Source organism: Daphnia magna, linkage group LG3, assembly GCF_020631705.1.
Source record: "Daphnia magna isolate NIES linkage group LG3, ASM2063170v1.1, whole genome shotgun sequence".
NCBI classification, from domain to species: Eukaryota; Metazoa; Arthropoda; class Branchiopoda; order Diplostraca; family Daphniidae; genus Daphnia; species Daphnia magna.
In genome coordinates, this window is record NC_059184.1 from 3456353 (window position 1) to 3473032 (window position 16680).

General features: G+C 43.0%; 2 protein-coding genes across 8 annotated transcripts; one reads left to right on the plus strand and one right to left on the minus strand.

Moving 5' to 3' along the window:
• Positions 1-113: 113 nt before the first annotated feature.
• LOC116918707 (roundabout homolog 2) lies at positions 114-14685 on the plus strand. Of its 5 annotated transcripts, none has more exons than XM_032924447.2 (11): positions 114-246; positions 932-1094; positions 2442-3057; positions 5030-5383; positions 9755-9929; positions 10032-10162; positions 10892-11070; positions 11179-12601; positions 12690-12805; positions 12891-13142; positions 13251-14685. In XM_032924447.2, the coding sequence occupies exons 3-11, from the start codon at positions 2946-2948 to the stop codon at positions 14136-14138; spliced, it is 3630 nt and encodes a 1209-aa protein (XP_032780338.1). In that variant the 5' UTR covers positions 114-246; positions 932-1094; positions 2442-2945; the 3' UTR covers positions 14139-14685. The 5 variants fall into 5 exon arrangements, with proteins under 5 accessions (XP_032780338.1, XP_045027047.1, XP_045027046.1 ...); XM_045171111.1 differs by having other exon boundaries at positions 166-246; positions 937-1094; XM_045171112.1 differs by lacking the exon at positions 2442-3057.
• LOC116918713 (activator of 90 kDa heat shock protein ATPase homolog 1) lies at positions 14684-16495 on the minus strand. Of its 3 annotated transcripts, none has more exons than XR_006644385.1 (8): positions 16237-16495; positions 16093-16172; positions 15906-16015; positions 15636-15843; positions 15235-15560; positions 15033-15169; positions 14815-14961; positions 14684-14714 (listed from the first exon to the last, which is right to left on the minus strand). XR_006644385.1 is itself a non-coding variant. In XM_032924456.2 (7 exons), exons 1-7 carry the CDS (start codon positions 16314-16316, stop codon positions 14874-14876), a joined length of 1029 nt encoding a protein of 342 aa, XP_032780347.2. In that variant the 5' UTR covers positions 16317-16495; the 3' UTR covers positions 14684-14873. The 3 variants fall into 3 exon arrangements, 1 of the variants encoding a protein (XP_032780347.2); XR_006644384.1 differs by having other exon boundaries at positions 14684-14717; XM_032924456.2 differs by having other exon boundaries at positions 14684-14961.
• Positions 16496-16680: the final 185 nt, after the last annotated feature.

Here is a 16680-nt window from a genome sequence, read left to right on the forward strand (position 1 = left end):
TCCGATACGACCATAACCATTACTCTTTCTTAGCCAATAAGAAAGCAAACAAGGGAAACAGTGGTCCCCTATCACCTTGACAGATCAAATTAATCCGTGAGATGGCGGTGGCGTTCGGTCGCAACTGTAACAAATCAAGGACTTTAAATGGCCCTTTAGATGGACCCTCGCTTCCAGAGAAACAACAACAACAAAAAAAGGGGGAAACTTGTAGTGAAGGATAAAGAGAAACTAGAACAAGCTTTTGTATGTATTTTTTTTATTATATACCATTGTGCATGTACCTATGATAACTAGACAAAATGAAGGGCCACTTTTTCATTCATCAGTTTTCTATTTGAAGTGGTGTATATAGTAGACTAAATCCAACAAAAGAGCTGCACAGATCACTCTGCTTGTTCAATGGCAAAACCATCATCATATGAACCGAGTGTGACAGATGTTCAAAGAGCACACACAAAAAAGAGATTATTCCTCCGTCTATACTTGTAATGATTGTAGTATAGACTCATATGTGGAGGATAGAAAGTGCCAAGTGGATTTTGGTAGCATAGTTGGGGGGTTATACTGTATGTGATTATCGAGTCCCGAAAGTCCCGTAATGATATAGTATGTCTCCTCCCTCTCTTTTTTGTACATCCGGAGCCTCGGAGGTCTCCCGGAGAGAGTGAGTCTCTTCTTTCACTTCCACATTTTCACTCCCGACGGGAATCATCCACCGTTGCTGCTGTTGACGACGGTTTTTATATACTCCCTCTAGTTTTTTTTTTTTTTTTTCTCTTCCCTCTCTTCTTTCATTCTTTCGTTCTCTTTATGTATATCCTTTCCCCATATATTCCTCTGGTTTGCGGGTCGTAATTTACAGCTCAAGTCTCGGCCAACTGCTCCCTCACTCATCTCTTTCTTTTTTTTTTTTTTTTTATTTTAAAAGAAAAGATGAAGCGAGCGCCAAACAGTAAATGGTTTAAGAAGAAAAGAGGATTTTCTTCGTCCATTCTCTTTGGGTTGCAACTCTTCTCTAATGACGACGAAAAGACACAAACTCTCGTTTTACTGGAAGGATGAAAAGGAGATGGACGAAACGGATTATGATGGTACGAAAAAAAAAAAAAAACCATTCGTTTATTATACACGCGCATTGCAGGATTTTCATTGACCATTTCTTATGATTAAAGTCTCGTATACTTTAAGTTATTTTCAGTAGTAGATCACGGAGTTATCGCGCCAGGGAATGTGTTTAGTCCTTCTTAACAACTGTCACGGTTTTAACTAGACCTAAAATAAAAGGTATAACATAAATAGCCTATCTTTAAAGGACACAGCAGTCTTTTCATATCTGTAAGTCATTTATGATTTATGTGTTATAAACATATTATTCTTGGAGCTTCTCGTCTGAGAAAGAAAAACCTCTTCCGTCTGGAATTCGTTTTCCTTTGCTGGAGCTCTATAATAGCACATAGCGTACACACACTAGTCGTCGTATATAAACAAAACAAAAAAAAATGGACGTTGTGCATAGTGGGCCCCAGTTTTATAGCACAGCATTTTTTTCTTCTTCTTCTTCTTTGGGCTTATCATTTATTCAAAATCAATATGGTTATGCTGCTGCTGCTGCCGTTGACGGTGTCCAGATAAAAATGGGAAGAAAATATTATTTCAAAATAGAGGGAGGCGTGTTATTGTTCCGACGTTGGCTCCTTTATAAAGAAAACGATATTCCAAAAGTTCTATATTTGTTTAGATGTTTTTTTCTTTTCTTCCTTCGTATGTTGAGACGACCTCTTTTGCCAGTTTTTTTAAGGGCAAAAGAATGGGAGGACCAGAGGGTGGAAAAATATCGTCTGCGCCCAGCAGCAGTTGATGACAGATGACAACATTTTCACACACTTGTATTTTTCTTTTCTCTTTTCCATCAAAAAAATCCCTCCTGCTGGGATTTTCATCTCGTCGCCCTCTGCGAGACATTTTCAACGACGTAATAATGCAAGAAAAATACAAAAAAAAAAAAAATGCAACGTAAGAAAAGGAACTTGTTTTCTCGCCCTTTAACTTTATTGTTGCTGCGGGGAATGAAAGACTTTTGCTCGACTCCCGGGCAACCCTTCCAGGCGGCAGTATGAGATATATATTATTAATGATTCCGATCGGGAAAAGAAAACGACGTGTTAGATTCCGCCTTACTTCCTCCTGCCTCGTGACAGCTGCGAGCGTGTCAAAAGTTTCTCCGTTCGTAACAAATGATTTTTCGTACGCACTCTTTACATAACCCTCTCTCTCTCTTTCCCTATGGTCTACCACCTTATAGGGCCTCTTTTGTGTACGCAGGAATCGTTTTAATCCGTCGGATATTCCCGACATACCCTTTCTTTAATATTTAAATTGTACGAGGAAAAGTCATTATCAAGTTCGGTAATTCATAGAATTTTGGATTCGACAAATAGGTGTTGAAATCGAAAAATAAATTGAGAGGAAACATCAAATGAAAAATAAACAATAACAAATAACTTGAACCTGCTACGCTTGCGCAGCATTGCCGCTCTTCCTCGTTGACGGCGAACAACGAGGGCGCTCCTGTCTGGGCACGTTCAGTGTGGTCGTACCCGCCGTCGGTGTTGAATCTCTCGTCCCTCTCCCTCGTGTTGAAACGTCACAGTCTTGCAAAAGGGTTTTTCTAGTCCCGTCCTGTCGTTGTGTGTGGTATTCTTCAAGTCTTATTTAATATTCAGTGGACATTGACAAGAAAGAAAAGTTTGATTTCCTCGTGGCATTTTCGTGTGTGATGTTTCTGTGAACGGAAGAAACGAAAAAGTGATAAAACCAACACATTTTGGAACGTTGCCATGATCGGTTGAACCGGATCCTCGCCCTTCCTCCTTTTTCTATTAAAGGGGGAAAAGAAAGAAAAACTTTTGTTTTCTTTTTGGGTTCCGAATTAGAACCCCCAAATGGCTGCTGCTACTTGTCCAACTCCCAAGATGACTACCACATCCTGCTGCTGCCTCTTCATGTCCCGTTTATTACTTTACTACTGGCTAGCGTTCATCATCCAACCAGGAGGTAGTACCGTTAAAACATGAATAATCTCATTGAACATTAGTTTTTTCCTGTACTACTGTTTTCTGACAATTTGTCTGCTGGTGTGTGTGTGTTTCAAAACTCTAAGGGAATTTGTCAAATGGCTTTTGATCAATTGAAGGAATGCTATTCATAGGGCCTTCTTCCCGTTTGATATCTCTCCAAGAGAATAATAACAGGAAGATTGAATTTCCTTCGTTTCAACAAGATCAAATCGCCAGTCTCGTTAAATTCTTTTTTTTTTTTTTCTCCTTCATTCGTCAGTTGGCTAGTTAAACTTGCTCGACTTATTGTCTTTGAGTTTGTTAAAACAAACAACCTTGTTTCGTTGACGACAAGTTGTTTAGTAGTTTCACGCTTCAGGAGCCCCAAAACTTTACCCAATTTCGACGTCAACTCTTGTAAGCCATCGTCGTTGTTTCCATGGTGATTGAAATTCGAAACTCTTTGTCGTCCCGTGCAATGCGACTCTCGCCGAACAGGATAGAATATTCATTTTTAATTAATTGCTAGTCGCTTTTCTTTCATAAATTCACGGCAACTGCTTTCCCCCACTTTCAATTTCAGCCCTCCGGCTTGTTTCTTGGACCGTGTTGTGTAGCTAGATTATTTCAATGTTTTACTTAATTGGATAAATTTTTCAGACTAGATTCGCTTCCTTCCCCTCGGAAAAAAATTTTTCAAAGGAAACTATTTGAATAATAAGCGGGGAATTCAGCCTCGTGTGTACATCAATCTGTTTCGAAAACCCCCTACATGTTAGAATTGCCTTTTGTTCTTTTTCCTTTTTTTTTTAATTTTAATTCAACGATTACGACCCAAACTGTTTTTTGGCAGTGCCATCCACACTAAACCGGAACAATAGACAACCGAATCACGCGTACGAACATTTTCTATCCATTTGAGAGAAAGGGGTGGGAAGGAGGGGGGTATATTTGCTGTTTTGTGAAAAAAAAAAGGAGGATGACAGACGAAGAACAATAGGGACACTCACGAGAAAGACGAATAAAGTCCCAACTTCTTGTTTGCAAGCAGCCAATCAAAAACCGCGCCTTTTTCTAGTAGAGGGGGATAGGGATGCTTAACAAGTCAGATCGCTAATGACCTTCTTATATGCGGGAGTCCTTTTCTCTGCGTATTTAGAGGGCGAAATGGCGTCCAGTCAACTGACCAACTGTTTTGGCTTTAATTGGAGTCTAGAAGCATGATCCGTTGTTATTAGGATTCGTTTCAATATGCTGATCTCTAGCAGACAAGATGAAAAGATGTGCCGCTAAATAATGAAATATTTAAATCAAAAGCAAAAGAGTGAACGCGTACAACAGAAATGCAATAATGCTCCGTACGTTTTATCAACTATTCAGAGGATAGAAAGGGCAATAACTTTCTTTGGGGGGGGAAAGGGATATAATCAAAGATGCTGGGCACGGAAAACTTTTTCCTGCTCCACCCCTTGTATATAGATTATAAATAAGACGCGGTTGCTTCTTTTTGGCTTCTCCCCCCTCCCCCCTTTTTTTATTATTCTTATTAAAAAAAAAAGCATATCACATAAAAGGCGTCGCTAGGCTTCTGGAAGCTAAAAACTTTTAAATCAAAAATAAAAGTCTTCAGCGGGATGGGGTAGAGCTGCTCTTATTTGCCGTCTAAGAAACATGTTTCCTGTCACGTCAACATTTTGATTTTCTGTGACAGACAACGTTGACTACATCTTCTTAAGAAAAACGGAAAAGGGGGGAATAATATAACGAAACTCTTGCCACCGAGAGTTTGAAGTCGGAAAATAGGGATCGTCATGGCAACACGATGAATAGTCGTCCTAATTGAATCGACTAAAAACTAGCCATGCGGAAACGGATAGAAAGTCGGCCAATGACTTGAATGCATAATGAATCTACTATGTGTACATACCAATTTTTTTTTTTTTGATCCGTGATCTTCCACATATATTTAGGAATAGCGGGCCAGCAGAGCGGTAATCGAGCAAGTACAACCCCCCTCCTGGTGCCTCCCCGCATTATTGACGACCCGACGAACGTGACTGTGTTACGCAACGAACCGGCCACATTACGATGCGCTTTCGATGGCGTTCCCCAGCCGGAGGTGACGTGGTACCGTGAAGGAGAGGCTTTAGAGCCACGCGGACACCGGCTCGTCCTACCCGATGGGGCGCTCTTTTTCCTGCGTGTCACGCAAAGCCGCGGCGGAGGAGGGCGAAGTGGAGGTGGCGACGCCGGTACGTACTGGTGCGTCGCTCGCAACGCCGCCGGCCAAGCCAGAAGTCGCAACGCAACTTTAACCGTAGCCTGTAAGTCTCAAACCTGCTTCGGCTTTTTATTATTCCATTATCTTTTATGAATGTTTGATTTCCCACGTAAGAAAAAAAATGTGTCCCCTCCCATCCCTGGTTTGTATTTGACGCTAATCTGCGATTCAAAAATCCCGCAGCCTCTCGGCTCATCTATTATGCAGTGCCACTCGGGTCTTTATCATCTATCGCATAGATCCCCCCCCCCCCTTTTTTTTTAAAACTTAACTCTAATATTATCTGATAGCATCGGACTAACAGCAAGGACGCCCAACAACTTTGCTTTCAAATGTCATCGTCGCTTTACTGTACATTAACCTTATCCATTAGAGTTGCGCACATCAGCAGCCGTACGAAAGCCTCGTATAACTCTTGGGCTCTTGTATCAAATGACTAAAGAGTCGCGACACACCGAGATTTTTTTTTTTGGGTGGTTACTTTTGTTATCAAATATCCTGATGCGTGCAGAGTTTCTCTCTAAACAGCGCACTCGATTCCTATCGGAGTGAACACGAAGAAAGGAAGAAAAAAAAATCTAATGTGTGTACGGGAAGGGCGCGCCGGTTGGAGATGGACGTCGCGTGCTGTTGACACACACACACACACACCCTGGAACTATATATCGTTTCATGGAGCAGACTTATTCGTCCTACCTTACACCCCCCATCCTTTTTGGATAACAAAGATATTGTGATAAAAATAACACGCGAGGATTTCCAGACCGTAGAAGACACATTTATTTTTCCTCACTGATTTTCATTGGGCGCCCCCCTGCGATGGAAGGGACAAACAAGACCCTCTTGAATTGGCAGCAAAGAAAATAGGGTCGATGTGTGTATATAAAATTATACAAGAGAAAGAGAGAGAGAGAGAGGGGGGGAGTACAATAAAGGGGGAGGAAAACGATGTCGATTCTCTCTCGAAAAACTCTTAACGGTGTAGAAGAGAAGGGGACTTTTGGTGTACTCGATTTTTACAAGCATTTTCCTTCTTTGCTGGGCCGCCTCCCACGACAACCAAAGAACTGTGATGATGACGACAACCTCCCCTCCTCCACCGGAATACAAGAATACTACTCCTGTACCTTAGATCTTACATGTACATTATATCAGGTCCCCTTTTTTTTATATATATTTTTTCCTCCCTTCTTTTTTTTTTTTTACCCCATCAACTCTCTTGGGTAAATAACAAAAGCGAATCCGAGTTACAGCCACACGATCAATACTTTTGTGAGTCTGTTGAGGCCTACGACGCCCCAGTAACGACGTCTTAGCATATAAGAAAACTTTGTGCGTCGCGTTTTTTTTTTTTTACGGCAAGGAATTGATAGCCAACAAGAGAAACCCGCCTCTTCGGTTTTAGAAGATTAGAAAAGATAGCGAACTAAGACATTAAAGTCGGTCGATGATGTATATAAAAAAACACTGGTAAGTGATCGTCAAAGTTTTGTGTGTGTTTTCTTTAAAAGTGGAGGATCTAGCGAAGCACTCCTCATCTTTCTGTCTGGCGCATATTATGCTAATGTTATCGGCTTGTCGCCAACGTGTCGCATCCAGCTCTCTCTCTCGATCCAGCGCCTATAGCCGTGTGTATTTATCCAGCCAACCGAGCTGTGTGAAAAAGACCAACGTTCGAGGAACAACGCTTCGGGGCGCCGGCTTTTTTTTTTTCCGCGTGTGTCTACGCTGTTTATATAGTGTGTGATTCGATTTTTTCTCTATCTTAAACCGATAACAGAAAAGAAAAAAAGGGATATCCAATTTTTATTTTTCCTCCTCCCCCCTTTCTATTCTTCGGTCTGTTTCTTCAGTCGGCGCGCGACTGATTCGATTCCGGAGGGGGCGCTCACCAGAGCGACACATTCGAGAGAGGAAAGACAAAGAAGTTCAAAGTCGTTTTTTTTTTTATCTTTCTTTGCCCTGTACGCCAAAACAGAAATAACAACACAGTAACGCGGTGGATTATAAAAAAAAAAAACGCCATCGACAAAACATAGGAAATTACACAGGCAGCCGGAATAAAGAAATAAAAAAAGATTTTACAGAATATGTGGTATAACAATAGAAACACGCATTGGACCGCACATCCATCTTTCGTTTGTAAAGTGGTGGGGAGACGGAAAAAGGATTGTCTGATTGGCTCATCCGTCGTTGGATCAGACGGTCTCGATTCATCAGACGCATTCTCCCCCTCCACCCGCTCCGCCCTCCCAAAAAAGAGGGGAGATACCCATCTATCTAGCTTCTTCCTCCGTTTGCTAAAGAGGACGTGGGGGGATTGTGAACGTCTAAGAAAAACAGCAAACGAGAGCCGGACGATTTGTATTATTACTTGAGCTGGCGTTTGTGGCTGTTCGTTTGCAGCTCCAACATATTCTCTGCATCAATGCTGCAACTGCTTTTTATACGAGCGTTTGAGCGACTGTGCGGCCTGAATAGTGTACCGGTGTGGCGCATCAATCACACGTAATAAAAGAAGGGAAAAAAAAAACGGGTTTCTTTCTTGGCGCGTTTGTATATACAGATGGATAGATTGAGACTAGCACACACGTCCAGCGGCTATTATACTGTTACACTGGTATGAGATTTGCGCTCGACTGACTCGATCCAGCTGTTCCCCTCCATCATCCATCTGTGTGCGTTGCATCAATATCCTGCATTGTCCAGTCTTTTCCCCATTTCTTATTATTTTTTAGATATTTAATCTCATTAATGAAAAGCGTTTGGAGTGGGGCTAAATATCGACTGAAACCATAGCAGCAAATCATGCGATATAGTATGAAACAATAAAATATCTGTGTAGTTGCGTAAACCCATTCTCGGGTGATGTGTTTTTGCGTTTATTTAAAAAAAAGCGGGAATTTCATTCGATTTGAAAAGGGCAGTTTCACACGTCTGCTCCACCTCAGAACGTTGAACTAGAAATAGCGCAACAAAAAAAACAAACAATCGAGTACGAAAGAAAGAATAGCGGAGGGGGCGGTAAAAAGAAGGAAAGTAAAGAAAAACACAATCAATACAAAGTGGCCATATCTTCACTCCGTAAAGCTCGAAACGTCGCGCCTAACACACACACACACACACACACGCACGCAGTTAGATGTCGTAAGCTCAGTCCCCTTTTCCCCTCGCCCGGAGGAAATGGACGAGATTATTTCCATCATCTTCAGTGCAAGCGAGACGCTCGTCCCATTTTTTTTCCCCCGTCTTTTTACTACACAAAAGAAAACAGAATAGACGAAAATGACGAGAAGAATATTGGGAAAACGAAGAAGGCGCGTAATGATGTCTAATCCAATTGCTTTTGCTGATGCGCTACTAGCGGACGTGTCTCTCGGTACAATGTAACGCGGGAACGTGCTAGAACTAGTCGCTATCTAACGAAGAAAACTATTCCGGGGTGCGGATGGCACACACGCGATCCTTTCAATATATATTTTTTTTTTAAAGGAGCACCTCTACTGACATTTAATCTGATCATTCCGCACCATCCTTTATTTTTTCTTTCTCTTTTCTTTCTTTGCCACGAACAAAAGGCGAATTATAAAAAGAAAAGACAAGTTTGTAGTTTTACATGTGTTTTGAAACGTTAAAAGACTACATTTGTGTTATCGGTCAGATTCGTCAAGCGACGCAGAAAACAAATCGTGAGAATCACGACGAAATATTGGGCCTTTTTATTCGTGCGTGAGGGGTTTGTTCTGGCAAAGAGAAAAGCAGCTTTTTGGCTGTAGCGTGTAATATTCGAAGGAAGAACATCGTTTGATTTTCCAACTGCCTGGTCACACACAGGACGAAATGAATCCCCCCATCGTCTCATTTCTAGTTAGGAAAGAAGCGAGGGGAGGGGATGTGTTCTTACGCCATCCACCATGGATGTAATATGTAGAGAATATAAGCCGAATCGATCCAACTGACTGGACTCGAACGTGATGCCCTACAGTGGCCTCCGCTCTGTGTGTTTTTTTTTTCCCGTTCGGCATTTCTCCAACGCGTTTCCTTCTTCGGCATAAGAGAAATAAAATGCAGCAGTGCAACTACTATCCCCATTCTCCAGAGACTAAACTTGAAAGACGTCCATCGAGTAGTAATAACACTAGTTCTTCTTCTTTCCCTTTAGCTTCTTTTATCCGAACAGAAAGTTGTACGTGTAGCCTTTCTACAAAGACCCAGAATGTCTGCCGGATGTCCAACAAAAAAAAAAAAGAAGTCCATCGGCCAACAGGGTCGGACAAACGGAAGGAGACATAGCGAAAGTATAAGTTAATCATACGGTCCAAAGGAGATAAAATTCTTATGTTTAATGCTCTTTATTGTTGCCAGAAAGGACTTAAAAAAAAAATGAAAATTAACTTAACATTTCTAAAAACAGACTTGCAAGCCGATTTTCGCCGAATTCCGGAGTCGACTCGAGCCGTTGTGGGTGATCCGGCCCGTTTTCACTGTTTAGCACCGAAAGGCCAACCGGAACCGGAGGTCACGTGGCGCAAAAATGGCGTCCCCATCGAAGGATGGGACGATGATCTGGGTTCGCTGGACAAAGAAAGGTAAGAAAAACCAAACGATAAAGCAATTAGGCAACGTTGCTCTGCATATATTCTTGTTTGAAAATGTGTTTAAGCTACTGTTAATGATGATACGTTATTTAGGGTGCATGTTGAAGAGACGGGCGATCTGATTATACGGCACGTGCTGGCCAGCGACGAGGGAAAGTACCAGTGCGTCGCTCACAACATGGCCGCTACTCGAGAATCACCGGCCGTCTCGTTATCCGTCTACGGTAGGGGAAAACAAAACAAAGGGCTCTATTTCTCGTTAAAATATCTAAAAAAAAAAAAGACCCTCGGTAGTTATTAACAGAACTTTTCTCCCATTTCCTCTTTTACACGAGTTCATTTCGATTTCCATCTGGAAAAAAAAGTTTGTGTTTTGTTTTGTTTTTTGATGGAAGGGAAAAAAAACTTTTATTCAAAATGCGAACATCAACAAGATTTTTCAACAAGTTTTCGCTTCTCTTCTATTCGTGCCTGCGTCGGCAACACGGTCGACTGGACCTCATTTGAATGGCGGCGCGAAAGTTGAAGTAGAGTGAAGAAGAAGAAAAATCTTAGCATTACCATCGCGTTCGTTCGTCCACTTGAATGAAAAGAAAAGTAAAAAAAAAAAAGGGAACGAAACTCATTCCAATATGGTACCAGTCTGCGCTCGTCGTTAGTCATCGAGCAAAATAATTAGTTGGACTCGTTCCTTCCGGCGCATGGGAGAACTCAAGTAGGGAGAGGAAAACTCTTATCCTCGATCCTCCTCATTCGTCAGCATTACGAAATCACGCAGATATCTATTGAACCACCCGTCTTTTTTTTTTTTTTTCTTTCTTCGAGTATAATGAAAGGAAATCCAAACAAAAAAGAACTTGATGAATAAAATAACGCAAGCGCCATTTTTGATTTCCAACTGAATCGTATCGGATGAAAAAAAATGTTTTAAAAAAATTGTTTATCTGACATAGTTCGTCCTCAAGTTTCCGTTCCTCACGCGGAACTGGTCATCGTGCTTGGTGAAGAAGCCGTTTTCGAGTGTCAGGCTTCCGGTGATCCAGCACCGAGACTTTTATGGCGACGATTGGATTCCAGTGAAAGTTCAACTCCCGTTAAGTCGGATGATACGACAAATCGATCCACTTTCAAGGTAAGGGAGGAGTCGGCTCAAAATCAATAAAAAAAAATCCTCATCCGTATTTTTTTCGTTTGAATCCGCTTTTTCATATGTTGCTTCAACGGGGAAAAAATAATAAAGATCCAACATGTCGCTCTCGCTGATGCTGGCCAATATGTCTGCGAAGTGGAGAATGCCGTTGGTAAGGCATCAGCTGTTACAGTTTTGACTGTTCTCGTTCCACCCAGCTGGAACGTCCAGCCGCCTCCGCAAATCAGAAACGAAGCAGGGCAATCTCTGAACGTTGATTGTAGCGTTAACGGGATCCCACCTCCATTGATCTTTTGGCGAAGGGAAGTCGGTCTGCTGGACGTGGGCAGTAACGGTAGCCGATGGCAAATTGCGGCCAATGGAACGTTGAGCATCCGCCAACTGGAAACGGGAGACGCCGGTCCGCTCTATTGCGCCGCTATCAATCCGGGAGGAGCTCTTTTGGCACGAGTCAACCTGGACGTGACTGTTCCGGCCCTGGCAGTGCCCATCTACTTTCAGATCGGCCCTGCTAATCAAACGCTACCCATCCGCTCTCCGGCCCTTCTTCAGTGTCATACGCAACCGGATGGGCCTGGACAAGAAGCTGAAATCCGTTGGACACGTAACGGCCAGCCAGTCAATCAGAGCCAGCCTGGACTGGGCATTTTGCCAACTGGATCGCTACAAATCGATCACCTCCAGCCAGAAGATTCCGGAATATATACATGTTGGGCTACGAGCAAACAGACCACTCAAATCTCTTCCTGGACAGCTACTTTACTCGTCGAGAACCCCATAAATCCCAATGTCGCATTCAATCGAGCACCTTCCGATCCATTGGCGTTGCCCGGTCCACCGTCGCAGCCCATACCCACCAACCAAACTGCCCATTCAGTGACCATTATGTGGCAGAGTAGCAGCCGGATGGGCGCCTCGCCACTCGTCGGCTACACAGTCGAAATATATAGCCCGTCATCTGAGGCACTGTTGCCCGGCTCGTGGACTTGGGGTGAAACGAGCAATCAATCTTCTTCTTTCTGGTTAGTGGCTGTCCGGAAGCTGAAAGCTAATACGTTCACAATTGAAGGACTAAAAGCGGGCAGTTGGCTCCTTTGTCTCGTCCGGGCTGAAAACTCTCACGGCCTCTCTTTGCCCAGTCCCATTTCGCAATGGATCCACTCTGCAGCTCACGCTTTGGCCGATCCGGACGTGGCTCAAACCCGTGACCTCCTTTCCGGATCGTTGATGCAGTTGGACCGCGTCCAGGCCATCAGTTCCACAGCCGTCCAACTCCACTGGGATATTGTCGACGGGGAGAGCTATATCGAAGGCCTCTATCTCTTTCATTTCGAAACGGCTACGCCCACGTTGCCCGTTCGGTCCACCCACACTGTCAAAGATCCCGGATCGATGACCTACACCCTTTCGCAACTAAGGCCCGACACCAACTACACCGTCTTCCTCGTTCCGTTTTATGGTACGGTCGAAGGTCGTCCGTCCAACAGCCGGACAGTCAGAACCAATCCAGATGGTACGTTTTTTTCCCCCCTTTTTTTGTTAGTTGAGTTAATATTTTTGTGTTTTCATAAAAAAACGCCCTTATTGTTTTGCATGTATAGCTCCGAGCGGATATCCGCAAAATGTCACCATCAGGCAATTCAATGAGAGCAGCGTCCTGGTTCAGTGGTTACCTCCGCCCGTCAATCAGCGCAACGGAATCATCAGCGCATACCAGGTAATTTCGAGTTGAATTAAGTTGCTCGTGTCATCCTTTGACTAAACAGCAACAACAAAAAAAAACCGTTTGCGTGTGACATTAGATTTTCGTTTATTCCGCCGAGACCAATATGCTGCTAGCCAATTTGACGCTTCCTTCCACTTCGACATCCATCGCTGTCGGCGGATTGGAAGGCGGTACTCGCTACGCTTTCAGGGCAGCAGCTTGGACTCAAGTGGGATTAGGTCCCAGTTCACCTGCCGTGATTTTAGCCATCGAAATCAATCAATCGTCGTCGACGGTGCCTATGACGGACCAAGAAGCTTCCAATCCATTTCCGACTCACGTGGCACAGGTAAAGAAGCTAATCAATGACGTGACAAGCCAACCAGAGGGGAAAAAAAGAAAGGCGAGGGGGAAGAAGTTCGTTTAATAAACGTTTGATCTATCGATTGTTCTGCAGGAAACTTTGATGATTATTCTGGTGGGTGGCACCCTGCTGGTTCTACTTTTGACAGTCATCCTGGTGGTGATTGTGCGCAGACGAAAAGTTTGCCGCGATGGGAACAGATCCAGATCGAGTGCACGAGGCAATCAAAGTAATCATTTACTGTGGCCGCTTCCGTCGCATCAGCCTTGGACCAATCATTCCTCGTCCAACTCTAATGACCCGTCCAAAGACGTCCACCCTCAGCTGGGTCCCGATTACGCTGAAGTGTTTCATCACGCTAATCCCAGCATGTCGTCATTTGCATCGTCATCTCAGCAGCAACATCCGCAGACACTTCAACCAGCCAACATGACAGCCGCGTCTGCGTACGCTTCCACCACGCTAATCCGCAATTCGTCGGCGTCATTACCGTTTCGCTATCAGCCGTCGGCTGCCGGGCGCAGTGTCCCTCAGTTACTGGCCGAAGGCTCTGTACGTAATTCCAGCCAACCGTTGGTGCCCAATTGGCTGGAATTGTTGCCTCCGCCGCCGCAACATCCTCCGCCACCATTAGTGGCTGCCGGCAGTAAAATCGACTATCAACCACCCTTTTTAACTGCTACCTTACCGTCGACCATTCACGCTGCATCAAATACCTGCGCCGCTCCGCCGAGTTTCAATCCGGCCGGAGGCGGACAGCATTATCCCTTCCGCTCGTCATTCAACAACGCTCAATCACAGCCGACGCTGCTGCCCAACCAACACACCCGTAATTCCTTATTTTTACGACAGTCGCAACATCGTCAATCCAGTCGCTACCAAAGCGAGGATTTAGTGGCACCCCAAGAAGTTGAAGGCCTCTACGCCACCTGTACCTACGACCAAATTGAACCCCCTTACCCATTATCGTCATATCGTTGAAATAGTTGGAACCCTTTCATATTCGGCTCTAGTCACCGTCTTCTTGTCTCCAGGTGAGCGGTTAGATCGATTGACTCACTACCCACCATGAGGTAAACGTAATTATTGATTCAATTCATTTTGACCCGCCCAAAAGGAAAAAAATAAACAAAACAAATCATTTACATTTTGGGTACGTGTTGTTAAAAGATGACACACAATTTTTGAAAAGAAAAAAAAAACCAAAAAATTTCGCTTGGCGTTGTGAGCGTTTCATACCTTTATGTTTCTATATGTTTGTTTTTCTTCTCATTATTAATATAATTATTCTGTCTCTTTCTTTTGATGTGAAACTTTCAATGTGCTGTGATAATTTTCCAACAGGTCAACAACCCATTTCTACATGGCTGTGTTTTTTTTTTTTTTTTCATTTTCTGTTTCATGATTGTAATACTCTGAATGGAATTATATGGATGTAAATATTTGTGGCTGTATGGTGAGAAGACGAGCTAACCCACGGCTTGCGCCACCTTCAATTACGGGCAGTAAATAACTGATTGAAAATCTCTGTTTCGATACGGTTTCATTCATTTCCACCTACTTCCTCACAAAATCAAAAATTTTTGATTCAAAGAAGAAAAGAAAAAAAGTTTTTGAATTAACTAGACAGCAGACAAGTGTAAATATGCTCAAATACAGGTGACATGTTTTTTTTGTGTAAGAGCGATAGGAGTGACATGCCCGTTTTATGGACGATCAAAGAAGAAAGGCGCCAAACCCAAAGGTTCGTTTGATCGCTTCCCAGTAGTATCTCTGCCATCCCTCTAGAGTCTTGTCGTACTCGCTGCAATATTTAATTATGAATTAGTTTATAATTGTCACTTTAGTAGTTTGTTCGTGCTGTGCTCATCTTACATGGATGGTATTCCAGTTTGGTTCAGCGATAATTCCGTGGAATCCCCTTCATCGTGTAGTTCTGTAGTCACCATTGAATGATGACCTTCTGGCCAGGTTTTAAATCTCCATTTTTGCACTATCTTTTTATTGGGGACCTGGTTGTTAGAAAAGCCGTTTCATTAACTGCCACGCATGTTTATAAGAGAATCTTATATCCTACCAGCTCAACAAACTCCCCAGTTATATTTCCATCAAAGAGGCTAAATCTCCCGCCCACCGAAGAATTTACTTGTGCCGGAGCGCAGGTGAATGCGCGCATCAACTCGGGTTGGGTTAGGACATTGTACAGTTCAACTGGTGGGCATTTAAAATTTTGTTTGCAAGTATATGATTTCATCTCAACTTTCACTCCTATCTGTAATTGCTTCATGTCTGGGGTACTAACAGAGGACGGCACTTTAACGCCAGGGTCCTTAACGATTTTGATCGGCTCGCCATTGTTAACTTCAGCGTCCTTCTTTGGTAAAATCATACCTTGGGTGAAATCTAAAAAATGACAAGAATAATGCAAACAAAGTTGACATAACAGTACTTCTAAGAACACAATTAACAGCCATTAACCTTCTTTTAAACTTTTAATGTACTTTGCAAGTTGTTCTTTGATCAGTTTGGCTCCAACGGTACGCATCATCTGCTTTAGAGCATCTGCATCAGGCCCAGTAGAAGATGTGGTTACATTGATATCAAGCTCGTCCGCATTGTTTTCATCACTCAAGTTAGGGATGATGATTGTCCCTTCAATGCCTTTTGTAGTGCCACTCACTTTACCCTGGAATTTCGAGAAAGGGTTATACCAAAAATTCAATAACCATAGACCTTCATTATTATTACAGTCCATTTGAGATGCAAATTCCATTCAAAGAAAAATATGAGCTTAGCCTTGCGATTGTTGGCAGATGCTTCACCCTCCATTTTTTCAATTTCAGTTATGATACAACTGCCTAGAAGATCAAATCAGGAGTTAAAATAACCGTCATTACTGTTTTTTCTCGAACTTTTGATAGACAATAAAAGTTACCAATGTTGTCACTGATCTCCAAACCATGAAGAAGCTCTTCTATCTTGTCCTTAGACCATTGTGAAGCATTCTTTTCAGTCCTAAACAAGTGCCGAATTAGTGTGTCTCTTTCGTTACATAAACAAAGCTCCCGGTAAATTTTACCAGTGCCAGTTGTTAACGTTAGTTGCGTCGGGCCTCTCTTCAACAATCCAGCGAGGATCTCCTTCGCCCCATTTGGCCATCGTTATTCTAATTACGAAGACACAAACGATTTCCTACTCACACACGTATGACAGGACTGTGCGGTACAACTCGAGCACACCGTAGAAAACGGATCGCTTTCTGTTAAGGATCTGTCGGTACGAAAGCAAATTGTAACCAGAAACTTCTACAATGTGCTCGAAATTTCTTTCCGCCATCTCGCATCTGGCTCAATAACTAAGTTTCGTCTGCTTCATATCAAAGGTGTTCGATGATCTTCGATGTATGGGAATTGGGAAATAGACAACATAAGGAGATTAATAGCAACAAAATGCTATCAAATAATGAGATAAGGTTTCGACCTTAGGTCTACAACTTTGAATCTTTACTAGTTCATTTTTATTT